Consider the following 17,255-nt stretch of genomic DNA (forward strand, 5'->3'; position numbering starts at 1 on the left):
CAAAAGATGCCTCAGAGGTCTTAACAGAGCTTCATCCTCAGCACTGTGAATAGGACTATGTAACTAATCCAGTTATTTTGATTCTTTATAGAGAATTTCTAATACTTGGCAGTGGTCCTATCTGTAAGTCTCCTCCACATAAGCTTTTCTTTAGCAAAGCAATGAAAAGATATACAGTCTTAACTACTGAGTAATGTATTATTGACCCCTTCAACCTACGTGTCAAGCTGTTCTTCTTTCTCATTTCTGTATTCTGATAGAATTCATTGACTCTACTGAACAACTAGAGGAGTTTGACCTGGAGGAAGATTTCGAGATTCTGAGCGTATAGAATAGTGGGAACTCAACTTGGAGGTCTGTCTTCCACCTGGCGCCAGAAGAACATGAACTCGTCACATAAAACTTTTCTAGTCAGCAAGTGCCTGATATGCCAACAGCACACAAACTTGATAGCAATCATGACTGAGCCAATCACCATTTCTCAGAACAAACAACCAACCAACAACCCTTCCCCAGAAAGAACTAGAACAATCATTCTAGGAGCAGAAAGATTATGTGTCGTCCCTTGCTTCCCAGCTTATCTTACATGGCCAGCGAGTCTGCAGCTACTGAAATGAGGAGGTGGACATCTGGAAGACAGACAGCGACTCCCACTTTGCTTCAAGCACCAGCAGATGAGAGATGGTCACCCTGTGCTTCTTCACCCTTTCAGGTGTGACCTCTTTGGGGCTAAATACTAAGATGCGATCTGTTCTCTTGCTCTAATAATAAAGTGATTGCATCAGGGAGAAAAAGTTCTTGTTCAGTTATTTGAATATGTATGTATTTTAAATAATTATAATTTCTATCAAAAAGTTTGTCAAAGAAATTATGTCAAATGTGCGTGTGTTGATCTCCTTCCTATTTGGAGGAACCTTACTATTTGATCGGTCACTGTTCCCATCCTTACCGATACTTTCGTCAGGTGTCACCCTGTCCTTAAATCAAGTCATGATCATTTAAATCAGAGGTCAGCAAACATTTGCTGTAAAGGGCCAGATAGTAAGTAAATATTTTAGGCTTTGCAGACCACACAGCCTCTGTCACAGCTACTCAGCTCTGCTCTTCAAGTGCAAAAGTAGCCCTAGGCTGTATGCACACAAATGAGCCTGGCTGTAATCCAATAAAACTTTATTTACACAAACAGGCGGAGGGCTGGATTTGGCCCTCAGGCTGTAGATTGCCAGTCACTGGCTTAAACTGTTGATTTTTGTTTGGGAAATTAAAAATTGTGTTTGAATTAGCCTCCATTTTGGTTGACAGCCATAATTAGAATTATTCATGTGGTGACATTTAATCTGTGCATCGGATACAATTCCAAACCATTTCAGGACTAGCACCATACTCAATTTTAGAGTACATATTCATCAAATTGGCTTTGCTGACCACTCTCCCATGTGGATGCACCTCAGGTCCCAGCAATGTCTTCCAAGTTTCTTCTTTTTGCCTTCTTAACCTGTATGCATTTCACCTCCATCCTCAACTGAGTCCCGAGGAAGGCCAGCAACAGTGGTTTGAGAACTAGCACCAAACCAAGGTGTTTTTTTTTTTAACTTTTTATTAAGATTATGATAGTTTACAACCTTGTGAAATTTCAATTGTACGTTATTGTTAGTCATGTTGTAGGTGCACCACTTCACCCTTTGTGCCATCCCCCCACCCCCCCTTTCCCCTGGTAACCACCAATCAGTTCTCTTTGTCTCTAACTTCCACCTATGAGTAGAGTCATACAGAATTTGTCTTTCTCTATCTGGCTTATTTCACTTAACATAATGCCCTCAAGGTCCATCCATGTTGTTGTGAATGGGACAAGTTTATCGCTTTTTATGGCTGAGTAGTATTTCATTGTATATATATATATATATACCATATCTTCTTTATCCAATCATCAGTTGATGGGCACTAAACCAAGGTGGTTGTTTTTCATATATTTAGGAATGTTAGAATACTTGTTTCCTTAGATTCCATTTTTTCTTTTTTTTCAGCAGGTAATATATTCTAGTGGTTCAAAATTCAAAAGGTGCAAAATGGTATTCAGTGAAATGTCTCTCCCTCCCACAGGTCAGTTCCTTTCCCTGAACGCTCCCAATGTTATGAATTTCTTGTTTATCCTTCCAGAGGGTATACTTTATGCATATACAAATATATGCATATATGTCTTAGATTTGATTTTAATGACTTTAACATTTCTCTACTTTTGGTTTATCTGTAAATGATCCTGAGGCTCCAGAAGTATGCAAATGCCCTTCTTGAACTCTAACGTGTGACAAGCTAAAAGCAGTTGTAGACTTATCTTGAAAAAGGTTTTGGATGTGTTGCCTCTTTCTGCCCTTTTAATTGTATTTTTTCCTGCCTGAGTGTTTTGGTATAAAGATTTTTATATTTTGTATTTTAAAGGACTCTTTCTGCCCTTTTAATTGTACTTTTTCCTGCCTCAGTGTTTTGGTACAAAGCTCAACTTGCAGTCGCAGGAACCCCCACGGCTCTGAGGGGCGACTCAGGAATTGTAGTGAGATGGACTTTAGAAAAGTTTTCATCAAAGAATGTCAAAAAAGTCAAACGTTCATATTTAATTTCTTTTATTTGCGATGTACAAAGCTGACACCATGCTTATTACTCAGATAAGGAGGTGAAGGTAACAATAATTCAGATTATACTGATTATGCTTTTTCTGTGTTGGCACAGTTTACATAATATATAAGGAAACAGAATCACTTGGAAGGAATTGCCTCATGTCAACAAAGCTAAGTGTTCTGGGAAATCGATAATTAAAGGAAATGGTTAAAACAAATCCCCCCCAAATAGAATACAATACATTTTAAAGTCAACTCAAGCTTGCTTTAGGTCTGCTAACTGCTAAAGAGAGGTGTGTGCTAGATTTTTATGAGGTTTAAACAAATGTATTAAAATAGTTTAACAGGCTACCTGCGAAAGAGCAATTGGATGGATATTTTAGTGGAAAGTCTAACAGCCTCAAAACGCAAAGGAACCAACACACTGCGGCTTCCATTTGCCACATCACACACATCTGGATGGTGTTTGGAATAAACAGGGACTTCTGAGAAATTGGGACAAGGGATTTACCTTTTTGTTCCTGGAGTCAAAAGCAAAATTCACACCTCCTTATCCATCCACCCCTCTACCCCCGGCCTGGGAGAAAGGGCTACAGTTCTCATTTCCCTTTGTGGGCCTGGCCACATTTGGTGCATCCTCTGTTCTACTCTGGACCAGGGCAAGTAGCCTGCCTCTGGCTGAGGAGGGAGCCAGCAAGGAGAGAGTGATTTCTCTAGGACCCTATGAAGTTAATGAGCCCTCTCAGCTGCTGGCTTTCAACCTTCCTAAGCAATAGGGGGCCCAGTTGTGCTCACTCTTGAAGGAGTCAAAGCTCACCCCTGACTACTGGCTGGCACCTTACTGTGGCTCTGCTGCCTGTCCAGACACAGTGCACCCCTTGAAGAGTGACAGCTTGCCCTCTGCAGGCTTGAGCTATCTAAGAATGTTTAGCCAGAGATGTTTTTTTTAATGTGGAAACACTGGGTTCTGGTATAAGCCAAATAATGTGTGGTGACCTCCAGACATAAAGAAATGACTTATCCGCTATTATGAAGAGCTTGCTGATCAAAACAGGAAAACTAGTGGTCTAAGAATGTGGTGGCCCAGCAGGTCTTTCTGAGGTAGCCATGAATAGTCATGCAAACATCCAAATCAAATAGTAGCACCAGGTTGACTGAAATGAGACAACAGATCTCAGCAGGGTGGGCTCACCCATTGGGCCTGAGGGTTGGGGTGACCAGTGTCCAGTAGTCCAGCCCCAATGAGACTCCAATGTTCAATTAGGCAGATGGGAAAAAGGGCTTAGGCCTTCCTTCTTCAGAGCGTTCGGCTTTGTGAGGTGACGGTTGTGCGAGGGAGGGGAGGGCAAGGGGCAGAGTGGCAGGTGCCACCCTACAGGCTTTTCATACACACCTGGCAGCGGCTGACCCGGGTGTGGAGCTGCCCGGCTTTTAGCGTTTCGGATACAGGCTCCTCCCTAAACTGCTGCCTCTCCTCCACTGTTGTCAGCCAGAAACTGTACTTGTTGGCAAAGTAGTGGCAGGTGCCTCGGGCACCACTGCACTCGATGAAAGGAGTGGCCCGAAAATCCTCTAGGCAGGAGCCAGGTGAGACCAGGGACTGGCCTCCGCCCTCGGCGCCAGCGGCAGTGTGCTGAAACAGACAGGGTTGTTGTGTGAGCTGCGCCCGCCAGGGCCACCATGGGAGATGATGGGTGCTCTGCTGCTCCAGGGGGAACGTGTGCGCCCCTCCTAAGCTCTGCTCCCTTGGTTCAGCCCCAGCGTCTAGCCAGCATAGCAAAAGCTCTATTTTAGGACCCGGGCTGCCCATTCTCCCTTGTAGTAGCCTCAGGGCCAGGAGCACCCCCTCCAGGCTCCCTAGTGCCCTCCTAAGCCCCTGCGCATGGGCAGCGGCTACATCTCAGCCAGTGCTTCCCAGACTGCTGCTGTCCCACTGACTTCTGAGATGTGTTAGATGGCCCCCCCGCCCCAAATCTCCACAGATAAATAAGTCTAAGAAAGGCTGGATTAAGGAAAATTCAATAGGTTTCAGAGTGCAGTTGTTCCCAGAGCCCTCTTTCTGCTCCGAGCCCTTGGTGGTGGGCTCCAAGAAGGGAGAAGAGCACGCAGTACTCCACAAAGTGGTTAACCACGGGCCCGCTCCTCCAACAAAGCTATTAGTAGATCTTACTCTGAAGTTACCTTCATTAGAACTTATATTTTCAATCTGTACCACACCATTTAGGGCAACATATCATGTTTATCACCTGCAGAGTACAAGTGGGACTCAAATTGGGCCTAATGTCCTGGCCCTTGCTTCAGAGGGCTCCCTCGGCACACGATTTCAGGATTTCCCCGTTGGTGCCGCTCATGAACCTATCATCTCTAGTCACAGTACCCGCAGACAGCCGCTCCCGTGTCTCCACTCCCCAGCCCCTCTCCCTGCACCTCACTGGGTTATTCTCTGGACCACAGGAGGTGGAGAGAGGCCTCATACACACCCAGGCCAGCAAATGGCCAATGGGACAAATGCCCAGGTTGGACGCGCAGGGATGCCCTTCTTTGCAGAACTTCGGGAGAGTGAGTCTCCATATAAGTGAGCTTTCCTGATAAATGAAGCCTCAAAGTTTTCCTCATTTTGATCCTCAGATAGGAAACTTTCTAGAACAAATGACACATTTCCCCATCTCACTAAATGGCAGACACTCTGTATCTTACACTTTGCAGATGACCCAGGCTTGTCGTTGTGAACATTGGTTTTTGTGTTGGGCGATTGTGCAGGGTCCCCATACTAAGGGGCGCAGCTTGTAGAGTTCTTGAGCTGTCTTTCAATCATTTTCTCCTTTTTAGTAGGCATGCCCCATTGCTTCAAGATGCCTTACTAGGCAATCCAAATTCCCAACTTTTCTTCCTTTCAGGAAAATATATTCTGGTATGTTAGAGTTATGTGTAAAGTAAAATAAAGAGATTTTGAATAAGGGCTTAAGAGTGCTCCCATGAGCAAAGCACATGAGATTTCATGCATTAGCTTTCGTTCTGTTCATTGTGGAAGCTCAGGGACCTTTTCTCCTTATTTCCTGGTCTGGGTGGTAGACAGGACAGAATGATAGGAGAGGTGATTCTATATTACATTGGGATAAACTGTCTAATTCACAAAGAGCAAAACAAGGAAGTACCTCACTCCAGCTAGGTACACTAATGTGAGGAAGCTTGTAACTTTGGTAATTCTTCAAAGACACCGTCTCACCATCTTGCCCCTGGCAATTTGGCAAAGAAGCTCTGGCGAGGCAGGATACTTCAATGGGTGCCACACTGGTTTTCCCTGGGAGTTATCCGGGCCCTAAACCTCACCTTTCACTCATTTAATGTCCCCAGATATTCATGGAATTTCATGGGAGGGACTTGATGCCTCCCTGGACTTACGGATGTTCTCAGCTCTTTCTTAGCAAGGCACACAGCCTGACTGGCCATTGCTTTCCCACCGAAATGGAGAAGCTCCAAAAATCCCAGCAAGGACACAGAAACACAGCATGCCTCATCTGAGCCTTTTGGGAAGAGATGGCAGCAGCTAGAGGGGGCTAGGAGGGTATGCAGAAGAGAGGGGAGTGCCATGCCCAGCCTGACTAGTAAGAGTGTGTCCTGGCCCTGAGTGGGGACAGCCTCTCCCTCACTGTCCACCCAAATCGGGTGTTTCCTCCTTCCCTTGCTTGTGGTATAACTGAAGCAGGCAGAGACATGTCAGGGCTTTTGCCAGTGATTCCTAGATGTTCTCACCCCTGAACCATGGGGTACAAACTGCTCCTTTCTACTCACACTCATAACTCCCTGTCATTCATGCAGAACTGGGCTCTCTGGTCTTCAGCCAAGCCCAGTCCAAGAATTTTCCTTCCTTTCAAACTCCATGGTTTCTACTCTGTGCCGCTTGAGCCTGGGAACCAACCCAAGGGACCCTCCCAGAGTTCCCTGCCCTCTCCCTCTACCCCGGGGGAGGGGGAAGTGCAGGGCCTTACCATGAGGAAGGAGTACCCGATCCAGAGGCTGCGCCAACCCAGGGGGCACCGTGGGATGGTGATGTCCTGACTGTGCACAGCAATGGCTTGTGAGGGAGCCTCACACACAGAGCAGCGGCTGATGTACTGGGGAATCTGGGTCTGGCCGACAGGCATCATGGGGATGGGGGCGGTGGTGGAGAGCCAGTAGGATTTATCGTTGCGTCCAGCATAGTGGCACACTTCATTGATGTTGCAGTAGATGAAGGGCATGGTGCTAAAGCGGGGAAGACAGGAGCCAGCAAACCCTGGAAGGAGAGATGGTGGACAGGGCCAAGGCTGGGATGTTTCCCAGGGCTGCTAGGACTGGAATAGATGGTGGTTGGGGTTTACATCCAACTGCTTGTAGCAGAGCCAGGGACACCTCTCCTTACAATCCTGGAACACCGTACATACACTGAAGTCTGCTGATCAAATCCTATTTTCAATACACCAGGGAAGTTTGATAATGAAAATCTTTTTATAAACTGAATAATAATTCCCTTATTAATCTGCTTTGTAAAACCAGCATTTAATAGAGTGAATCTGTGGCTCAGAGTCAGCACACCTGTAGACAATACAATTAATTCTTGGGTAATCATTGTTGCCCTGCAGGACATATTATTACTACTACTACTAATTGCTAACGTTTAATGGATGCTTAATATGTGCCAACTGTTGTTCTAAGCATTTTACATTGGGTAATTCATACGATCCTTATGTCACCCTATGGGATAGGTACTAGAATTAGCCTTGTTCCATTAAGGAGCAAGCAGCAGCTTAGAGAGGTTGAATAACTTGTCCAGGGTACGAAGTAAGTGCTAGAGCCAGGGTTTGAACCCAGATCTTCCTGACTCCAGAACTGGTGCTCCTAACCCACTATCCAAAAGTAGGCCCGCCAAGGGCTGGGAGGAGTGAGAAGGGTAGCTCTTGGTCCTTGTGGGGACGGATGGCCAGGGCTGGCTGTCAGAGCCGGTACCTACCGAGGTCCTGGTTGTGGGCTTTCTCCTGCCCCTCCACGAACAGCAAGCTGTAACCCACCCACAGCTGGCTCATCCCGATGGGGCACAGGGGCACCTGTTCCGACTGGCTGTGCTTCACCAAGGTGTAGCCCACTCTCACGCTCTGCCCAGGCATTCCAGCCCTCCCGAAGGGGCCCTGCTTCCCTGGAGCTCCTAAGAGGGACAGAGCAGAAAAGGGGTGAGCCAGGTTCAGCCAATAATAATAGCAGCTACTCTTTGTGCCAAGCGTTAAGCAGGGCACATTATGTACACGTGTTAGCTCACTCGATCCTCATGACAACCTTACCACCCCAATTTGTAGATGAGGAAACTGACGCTCAGAGGTCCCACAGCTAGGGAGTGGTGGAGCTAGAATACCAACTCAGATGTCTTGGGCTGCAGAGTCCTCACTTTAAAAAGCACGCTATCCAGCTTCCCTCCCACAGCCACCTGGCCTTGGCTTCTCTGCGAGGGGATGAAGGAGTGCAGGGAGCTACTTCTCGGGCTGGCCTTGCAGGCTCTCATAGGAGATAACTAAGTACCTGCCAAATCAGAGGCAGCAAAAGCAGAGTTGGGATTAGCAGGGCAAAATCACACCCTCCTCTCCTGCCCATGGCAGCTGTGGCTAATCCATCACACCACTTCCCCACTGAGCCTCAGAACTGTTCTCTACTCAGGACAACTGATTTGCCACCTCTCATATAAAAGGGGAGGTAAGTATAACAGCCATACCTTATCTCAAATTTTCTTAATCCTTGAACCACCCCCCTCCTAGCCACATCAGAATCCCTGGGTAGAAAAGGGGAGGTGCAGGGCAGGGGGCTACACTACCGTGTACAGTCATAGCTCTTCAGAGCTGAAAGAGAACCCAGAAAAGGATTTGGAACAGTCCTTTGCCTTCCGGAACGTAGGGCTCTAATCCTTCACAGGCTCAGAACAGGGTGGGAGTGAATGGATTAGAGCCCAGTTTTCCAGCCTTCTGGTAGTGTCAAGTTTTACCACCAGGTTTCCCAATTCTCAGATTTGAGATTTTGACCCACCCCCAAGCCTTAAACCCTCATAGAAGCCCTCTGCCCCCTAGTGCCAACATCACCAGACCTTCAAATCCTGGAGGGCCTTGCAGTCCAGGGAGACCAGGGTCACCAAGAGCCCCAGGAGGGCCGGGGAGTCCGCTGGGGCCATCTTTGCCAGGGATTCCAGGTAAACCTTTAGAGCCTGCAGAGAGAGAAGGCCCACAGCGGAGTTCTCAATGGGGAGCATCTGGAGGAGCCCTCCCTGGACAAACAAGAATTGCATGTCATGCCCAGGACTCACCAGGAGAGGGCGCACTGCCATCATCTTGGAGTGCACGCTGAGCTCAGGGCTGAGCCCCCGGGCTAGTCCTTAGGTCAGGTCCCTGCATCTCGGCCCTGGGACTGCCATCTGAACGTAACCCTTCTGAGCCCCTTCACACCATTTCCTCCTCCCTTCCTCTCATCCTCCCAGTATGCAGGGCCACTGCTGGCGTCCCGTGTCAGCAATGAGGACACCGAGCCCTGGACAGACTGCTAGCTTACTCCAGTTGGGGCAAAGCTGGGACTAGAAGTGGGGTTTCCTGTCCCCCAGCCCTGGGCTTTCTCCATTGCTCTTTATCCTCCACCACACTCCCTCTTTCTCTCAGCAGAAGATTAGTGAGGGACAAGCTGTCTGCAGTAGCTGCTATGCTCTGCCCACACATTCTCTAAAGCCAAGTACAACTGCTGGCCCATCCTCCTGGCAAGAAGTTTGGGAGCTCTGTGAAGGAGCAGAGGAAATGCTTGATGAAGGTGCCCCCTTGGAGCTCGGGTTCCCAGCCAGTTGCTTCAGCCTCTCAGTCGAGGCTATCTCAGCTCTCTGAGAAGTCCCCTATTTATGGCACCCTCCTCACCTTGTAGACCTACAGGGCCTTGAAGCCCAGGGTCCCCTGTGAGGCCAGGGATGCCATCAATGCCCGGTAGACCCATGGGCCCGGGAGGAACCTGGATGGCTTCTGCAATTGGTGTTTGTCCAGGAGCACCTCGGGGGCCGGAAAAGCCTGTTGGTGGGGGAAATGGAAATGTCAGGCGTAGGCAGAGGACGTGGCCAGACTGAGTCCCCAGAAGCCTTCTTTTCGCCTCACAGTCACCAGCTTTCTGCCCTTGTTTGTCCCCACAGTCCCCACTGGATACTGCCAGGATGGCTCTCACAATACTTTACACAATGTCCTTTTTAGCCATCTATCTCCTTAAGGGGTATAGTGATAGTCCTTGAGGGCAGGGACTGGGTTATATGCATCTTGTCTCCTCAGGCTCAGGCTCAGGCTCAGCACAAGACCTGGTATGTGGTAGCCAAGTCAGGATATGTTTGTTGCAAATATGGTGGGCTGAGCCTTTGTTTAGAGGTGGGGTGGTTGGTTTACTCCCTCACTGGTCAAAACACAGTGCCAAAGAGGCCAAAGGGATGCATTTAACCCCAGAGGTTCAGGTGGCATCACAGCCTGGGACCCTGACCCTGGCCAGCTGTCTAATAGAAGCCAAATGAGCCAATTTGCTTGCTAATCCATTGAACAAGTCTTTCTCGAGTGCCTACTACATGCCAGGCCCTGGCAGATCATGGGACAGAGCAGTGAATAAGACAGACCTTTATGGAGATTATGGTCTGGTGATAAAGATGAAAAATGTACAACCTGACAAATACCATTAATCTTACTGAAGATTGTGAGAAGTGCTATGAAGGAAATGAACAGTGGAGTGACAGTGGGAGAGAGAGGAGGGGGCTATGGGGTAGAGAACCTGCTTTAGAGAGATTAATAAGTGGCCTCTTAAAAGCAGTGACATTTAAGCTGAGACCATTAAAGCATTAGAAGGAGCCAGGAGAGCAAGAGTATTCCAGGAAGTAGAACTAGCATGTGCAAAGGCCCTGTGGCCAGCCAGGTGTGGTGTTTTTGGATAACTGAAAGAGGCTAGTGTGGCAAGAGCACAGTGAGTAGCAAAGGGGAAGGGCTGGTGATGAGGATGAAGAGGGAGGCATCACATAGGGCTTTGTGGCCATGGTTTATTCTTATGCCATGGAAAGTGAGTGGATGATTTATGTTTTTATAAGATCTCTCTGACCCCTGTGTGGAGAAATGACTGTTGGAAGAGGTGCACAATGGACGCAGGGAGACCAGTTAGCAGGTCACTGCAGTGATTCATGTGAGAAATGTTGGTGGCTCAGACCTGGGTGGTAGCAGTGGAGGTGATCAGAGGTGAGTGGATGCAAGGCATTAAGGAGGTAAAACCCTCAGGGCTTGCTAATGGATTGGATGTGTGTGACTGAGGGGGGTGGTGGTAAAGGATGTAAAGGATCGTTCTTCATTTCTGGACTGAGCAAATGGGTGAGTGGTGATCTGAGTGCAAACCCAATGCCCACTCCTGTGGAAATACTGCAGAGAGGGGAGGTCAGTGTCAGGATCCATGGTGGCAAAGCAGCAGTGTCCTTCAGTCTTGGGAGCTGACGGAGGCAGAGGTATCCCCAAAGCGGAGAAACCAGCTCTCTGGAGTAACTTGATCCAGCTGCTTCTGGCATCCAGGCTTTCTTGGCGGTGAGCAGTGACTCCTGAAGGATGTTGCCCTCAGACCCCTCCCTTGAGCTCAAGATCAGCTCAGCACATGCTCTCAACTCACCTCTTGGCCCTGTCTTCCCCTTCATCCCGGGAAATCCTGGGTCTCCAGGTGGCCCAACCTTGCCTGGAGTCCCCATGAAGCCAGGCTCACCTCTCATGCCTGGCAAAGTCCAAAGGAAAGCAAGTCAATGCCTGGCGTGGTGGTGCTGGTGGTGGGGGAGTTGAGACTAGGCAGAGGTGAGGATGGGAAGAGCATTATCAGCTGGCCTCTCTTCACAGGGCTGCAGGAAGGGGCCATCTCTGACTGTGGAGTGGAAAGGGCCCAACAGCCAGCCAAGCAGCCATACCTTTCAGTCCTAGCTCTCCAGGGAGGCCAGAGAAACCTGGAATTCCTTGGTCTCCCTTGGGCCCTTGAGGGCCCGGAATTCCAGGGAAGCCAGGGTCTCCCGGGTCGCCTTGATCTGAGGATGGCCCAGGGGGACCTCGGGGCCCCTGGGGGCCTGGTCGGCCTAGGGATGAGATCAGAATAGGGATGAGGGCAGGTGAGCAGGAAGTGGCCGCTGCTGAAGGCCTCGGGACTGATAGGAAGCAAAACCCATTCCCAGGGCAGAGAATGTTCCCTTGCCATCTGCGGGGTCCCAGTGCCAGACCTTCCCAAACCCTTTTAGCAAAATGCAGCCTGTTCCAGTCCCCTGTGTCCCTGCTAGGGGAAGGACGTGAGGCCGAGCAGGCTCATGTGTGTCCAGCAATAGGGATGGGGCTGGACTGCACACATGACCTCCCCAAACTCCCAAACTCTGGACAAAAGGCGACAGCCAGCCCTCTCTGGGGCTTCCTGTCTTTACCTCGTTCTCCATCTAGGCCTGGTCGCCCAGGGTCGCCAGGCTGTCCTGCTATGACTGAGGGCAAGGAGAGGCCTGGGGCCCCAGGGAGACCAGCAGAGCCCTGGAGACCTGGGAAACCTGCAAAGAATAGATAAAAGGGGCTGCATGGGTCTTGTGTGCCCTGAAGAGGGCCAGGCTCTCTCAGAGAAAATGGAAGTGGTGAGGTAGGATCCAGACCAGCGAACACCAGCAGAGAACTCTTCTCCCTTCATTCTGCCTTCACAGCCAGCAGATGAAGGTAGCTGACAGGGGCTCAGAGACTCCTCTCTCCTAGCAGGCATTGCATTTAATTGGGATAGAGCTTCAGAAAGTTCTAGCTCCTTGACCTCACTGGTAATAGAAGTCTTTTAGACAGATTTCCCTCAAATCAGGAAGAAAAGAGGGCGTGACCGTGCACCTGGAATTGAAGTTTGCCAAAGTGTTTTTAAACCTACTCTCCCTGTCGCAGAACATTTCATTAAGGTAGCCAGTTATGTCTGATGCTGCTCAGAGAAGGTTACAGACCAAGGTGGGCGCAGGCCCCAACCAGTCAGAACAGACACTTGCTCCATCAGAACGGAGGCAGCAAGGGTGCTGTGCCTCCTGGTGTCTTCTGGGACTAACTTCTGTGTCTTCTAGGCAAACTGTCAAACACTTTTATAGGCAATTCATGATATTAGTTGAATGCTTGCTTAATTGCCTATAGAACAAATTTGTCTGTATTAAATCCCTTCCCCCTTTTGGCCAAAGAGAAAAGCTTATTTATTAGAGTAGATACAGAATACTCGTTTGCTCAAATTTTAATACTGCTGTACGTGTTTTCTGTTTGTGGAACGATTTCTATTATAATATGTTCAAAATCAAAAATCTCAACTTAATACAAAAGATTTATTGAATATGCACATGTTGAATACATAGATGGTAATCTTGATGGGAAAACACATCAAAGCCAGGTATACAAATGTAGAGTCCATACTATACTTGTAGCACGGAAGAAATGTATTTATTATTGTGGAATATTCTGGAATATATTCAAATGAAGAGGAATAGATTCAAACTTGTTGATAAATTGTCCTGGTGGTTGAGATTCTTATTTTTTGTTTGTGACAAGAAAATGCAAAAATATCAATATTGAATTTTATTTTTCTGACAAGAAAAGCTGAAAATATTAATGTCAAATTCCTCATATTTAGTTAAGAAAGGGTGAATCCATGAAAACTTGTAAAGAAAGGTGGTAGATTGGTCAATTCAGGTGTTTTTAACAGCTCATTAATTAATCGAATGCTGAGGGAATGTAGAGAAGGAAAAAAATAAATTTTAAAAAAGTCTCCAATTATTATAGGTCTGGAAAGGAAACAAAATTAAAAAATAAAAAATAAAAATAAAATAAAAAATAAAAACTAGTTGCAAAGCCATGCAGTTCTACTTTTAGTATTGTCAATTATGTCTTGATGAACCTTGGAAGTATTTTTCTTTATCACAAAGATAAAAATCTGAAAAGAAAGACATTATATATTTTTCCTGAAAATATAGCTTTATATATACATACACACACACACACACACACACACACATATATATATATATATATGCTGAAATTACACAAAACCAATAAACAAGACACCACATATAGTAGAGTGTGGGCAGCACACAGATTAGAAAAAGTTCCCATGGCAGATTTTGGAGCTGCCTCCTCTTTCTACCTGTTTCTTGATTTTATAATTACACGAATATATCATGAAACCTGAAATAAAGGTACTTGACCTCAAATAGCAAAAAAAACAAAGCTCACGTATTTCTTTAAGAATAAGACGCTTTAAATGAGCACATGAAAATGCAAGACGGCATATTTTTCTGACTCATTTCCGTGTCAGAGCCTTAAAACAACATGACATATACAAATGCAGCCTCTAAATATTTAGAGCAAATATGAAAATGAGGGGTGTCATTTAAAGTTATTTAGATCAAAGTACTGCAGGGACAGAGACGGCTCTAGGAAGTCTTCTTAGGGGTAAATCCTCATCTCACACTGATTTCTATGATCAAATGAGAGATGTGTGCCCACAGAGGGATAGGGTATTTACCGTATTCTTTTAAAACAAATTGTTTTAATTAGATAGTGAGAAGAGCAGAAGAATATTTATAAATCGTATGTAAAAAAAATCCAGCTACAATGAACATCTGTGTTCCAACTGCCCAATGTAAGGAAAAGAAGATAGTGTTACCTTTGAATTTCTTTGCATACCCTTCACAGATCCCACCACCTTCTCCCCCTTGACAGGAGGCAGGCACTCCTGAATTTTGTGTTCAGGACTCCTTTTCAATCACAGTTTGACCGCGCGTATTTGTATCCCCAAACAATATACTGGCTGTTTTTGCTTATTTATAAATGTTTATCAATGGAATCATACCAAATGTATTCCTCTGCGACTTGCTTTTTTTTTGCCAAACATTATATTCCTGAAATGTATCCATCTTGACATGTGCTGTTTACTGTATTTGTAATTGTGATTTTGCTACCTCAGATGGCTAAAGGAAATGCATAGTTTAATGACTAAGCTTTCATAGTCAAGATATGACAACAGAAAAGGCAACGCCCCTGTGCTTCTCTCTGGGTCCCCTCTTCTCTAGCTCCTGTGAAAGAAGCCACACAATCTCCCTGCAGCCTCAGACCCCGTTTGAGCTCTCACTCTGGAGGAGTTGATGGCTTTCAGAAAAGAACAAGTTGATCCAGACCCAAGGAAAGCAAACACAGAGACAGCAGTTGCACCACTACAAAATGCAGCAGGAAATGAATTAATGTCTGAATCGAGTTCCTGAAAAACCTACACCCATTGTACAAACATGCACATAAACAAAATGTGGTGGAACCTCAGGCCCCAGAACTATGAAGAACAGAACATTTTGCAAATCTGACTTCCCCAGTAACATGTAATGATACAATGGCCAACAATGCTTGAGCACCTACTATGTGCCTGGTGCTGTGCTAAGTGCTTTTATATACATTACCTCACTCCTCATTGGTTCCTCACCCAACCTATGAGGGAGAGTCTCTTATTATGCCCATTTTACAGACAAGGAAAACGAAAGGGTTCATTTGGGATTGAGGGGCAAGTAACTTCTTTGTTCAAGGTCATATAGCTAGTGAGGGAGGGGTAGGGCTGTAATTTGAATCGAGTGGTCTGACTTCAGAGCATATACTCAGCTGTGATGCTAGGCTGCATTCATTTCCTGTTTTTACATTGAGTAGGGTATATGTGAGTCTTCAGAACACTCCTAAGGAGAGTTAATGAATAAGCATTCATTATTGCTATTTCACAGGTGGGGAAAGGGAGGCTCAGAAAGGGACTTCAGACAATAACATGAGTCTGGGGCTGAGATTAGGGTGAAACCTGTTTTCCAGTAAATGCAACAAGTCCTAATTGAGTGCTTGCTGTGTGCCTGTTCTAGGGAGACATTTATCCCTAGTCTTGGGCTCCTTCTAGCAGCCACACTGTCTTCCCAGGGCCCTGGGAGTGCCATCCACACTGGACACTAAGGAACTTCTGGCAAATCTCTTGCTATGAGGACAAGCCCTGTCCCTCAGGATCATTATACTCAGGCTCTGGGCAAGTGTGCAAGAGAGGCCCTGAGGTTAATAGGGGAGAGCAGGAGGGAATCTGGAGACTAGAGGGGACTCGTTGAACTGTTCCCTGATAACCATTCCCAGAAAAGCCTTAGGCGTGGCCTACCCTCTCTTTCTTAGCAGTCTGTTCCACTGAGTTCTGAGATTCCTAGAGATGTGAAGACATGCACAGCTCAACCCTGTGAGCTGCATGGGCCTGAGGAACTCCAACCCTGGCTCCCCAGCCCCGCCTTACTCAGCTTCTACAAGGCATGACTTGGGTTCACTTACCTCGGTCACCTTTTTGTCCTTTCATGCCTGGCTTCCCTGGGGCTCCCATGCTGATTCCTGGAGGACCTTTTTCCCCTTTGGGACCAGGCAGGCCAGCTGGCCCAGGCACACCAGTTATACTAGGTCCTAGGAGGAGATGCAAAGAGAGCAGGACAGAACTGAGTGGGGGTGACGCCTTCGTGCCTAGCTCACTTGCTGGAGGCCTGCCTGACAGACACCAGAGGCTGAATACTGAAATAACAGGAAGGAGAACTCATTCGAATAGAAGGACAAATCTTATCCTCCTTACTCCCCACATCAAGGCACCCCAAATTGGGGGCTAGCAAGGAGATCTATGAGTCCAAGGATATGAGATACATCATAGTCGAGAACTCATGGCCAGCTCCTGCCAGGCTTCTGGAAGGGCTGTTGCTCTTCTCCTTGCCCTTGAGGGTCTTCCTAACCTGGAGTTCCATGGGTCCCCTTTGTTCCTGGAAGCCCATTCAGTCCATGTAAACCAGGAAGTCCAGGGAAACCTGAGGGGAAAGAATATCAGAAATGGCTCCAGCAACTCTGAATCATGAAAGGTCAGGAAAATGCCCCAAGGGCATTGCAAAGTCCTCCTTTTAAAGACCATGGCCTTTCTTGAGGCATTATTTAATGCCCTAAGGGAGACTGGACCACCTCTAACCTCCACCCTCCACTCTAGGTTTTCCTGATGCTTATTAGAGACTAATACAGCTTGAAGAGCAGGGTGGTAGATAATTAGGTATCTTCAAGTACTCTGAGTGGCAATGCCAAGACCTTGAGTTGCCAGCTCTCAGAGACTCACTGCCCAATCTCTAAGTCAAGGAATGGCTACATACGCCAGGGCAACAACCTTCCTTGCTATTCTTTCCACGGACCAAGTTCTCCTCTACCCATTCATGCTTCCCTCCTTTCTTCCTCTTCATCCTTCTTTCCCATTATCTCTCACGTGGCCCAGTCAATGACTCCCCTGAATATGGCTTAACCCCAGCCAGTGTCCCCTAATGTAAAGTAGTTGTAATCCTTGTTTGAGGGAAGGACCCTTTTCCCCACTGCCTTCTTCCAAATACACATACCTTTGATTCCTACTAGGCCAGGAGGTCCCAGGGGCCCAGTTGCCCCTGGATGGCCTGGAGTACCCGGAAGCCCTGGATTTCCTCTCATGCCTGCAATCCCGGGGAGTCCTAAAAGTGAAACCAAGGCAGAAGTTCAGAATGGGGCATGACTTGAGGCTAATCCTAACTTTTTCAGACTAAAGTTGTCATGTAGC

The 17,255-nt window shown here is 47.1% G+C and overlaps 2 protein-coding genes across 9 annotated transcripts in view; one reads left to right on the forward strand and one right to left on the reverse strand.

Moving 5' to 3' along the window:
- ATG4A (autophagy related 4A cysteine peptidase) overlaps positions 1 to 2,637 on the forward strand; it is a 55,452-nt gene extending 52,815 nt beyond the window's left edge. Inside the window, exon 13 of one of the 3 annotated variants that reach the window (XM_070501894.1) lies at positions 261 to 2,637. In XM_070501894.1, the coding sequence (XP_070357995.1) occupies positions 261 to 331 (71 nt within the window). In that variant the 3' untranslated portion in view covers positions 332 to 2,637. The remainder of the gene's footprint in view (positions 1 to 260) is intronic. The other 2 variants (XM_070501895.1, XM_070501893.1) reach the window with 2 other exon arrangements.
- COL4A6 (collagen type IV alpha 6 chain) overlaps positions 2,602 to 17,255 on the reverse strand; it is a 253,247-nt gene continuing 238,593 nt past the window's right edge. For 3 of the 6 annotated variants that reach the window (XM_070501888.1, XM_070501891.1, XM_070501887.1), the window contains 11 exons: positions 17,062 to 17,169; positions 16,423 to 16,494; positions 15,980 to 16,105; positions 12,067 to 12,183; positions 11,569 to 11,730; positions 11,283 to 11,381; positions 9,527 to 9,673; positions 8,719 to 8,835; positions 7,603 to 7,794; positions 6,602 to 6,888; positions 2,602 to 4,245 (listed from right to left, as the gene is read on the reverse strand). In XM_070501888.1, coding sequence (XP_070357989.1) covers positions 3,985 to 4,245; positions 6,602 to 6,888; positions 7,603 to 7,794; positions 8,719 to 8,835; positions 9,527 to 9,673; positions 11,283 to 11,381; positions 11,569 to 11,730; positions 12,067 to 12,183; positions 15,980 to 16,105; positions 16,423 to 16,494; positions 17,062 to 17,169 — 1,688 coding nt within the window. In that variant the 3' untranslated portion in view covers positions 2,602 to 3,984. The remainder of the gene's footprint in view (positions 4,246 to 6,601; positions 6,889 to 7,602; positions 7,795 to 8,718; positions 8,836 to 9,526; positions 9,674 to 11,282; positions 11,382 to 11,568; positions 11,731 to 12,066; positions 12,184 to 15,979; positions 16,106 to 16,422; positions 16,495 to 17,061; positions 17,170 to 17,255) is intronic. The other 3 variants (XM_070501890.1, XM_070501889.1, XM_070501892.1) reach the window with 2 other exon arrangements.

The sequence above is a fragment of the Equus asinus genome, chromosome X (genome assembly GCF_041296235.1).
Source record: "Equus asinus isolate D_3611 breed Donkey chromosome X, EquAss-T2T_v2, whole genome shotgun sequence".
NCBI classification, from domain to species: domain Eukaryota; kingdom Metazoa; phylum Chordata; class Mammalia; order Perissodactyla; family Equidae; genus Equus; species Equus asinus.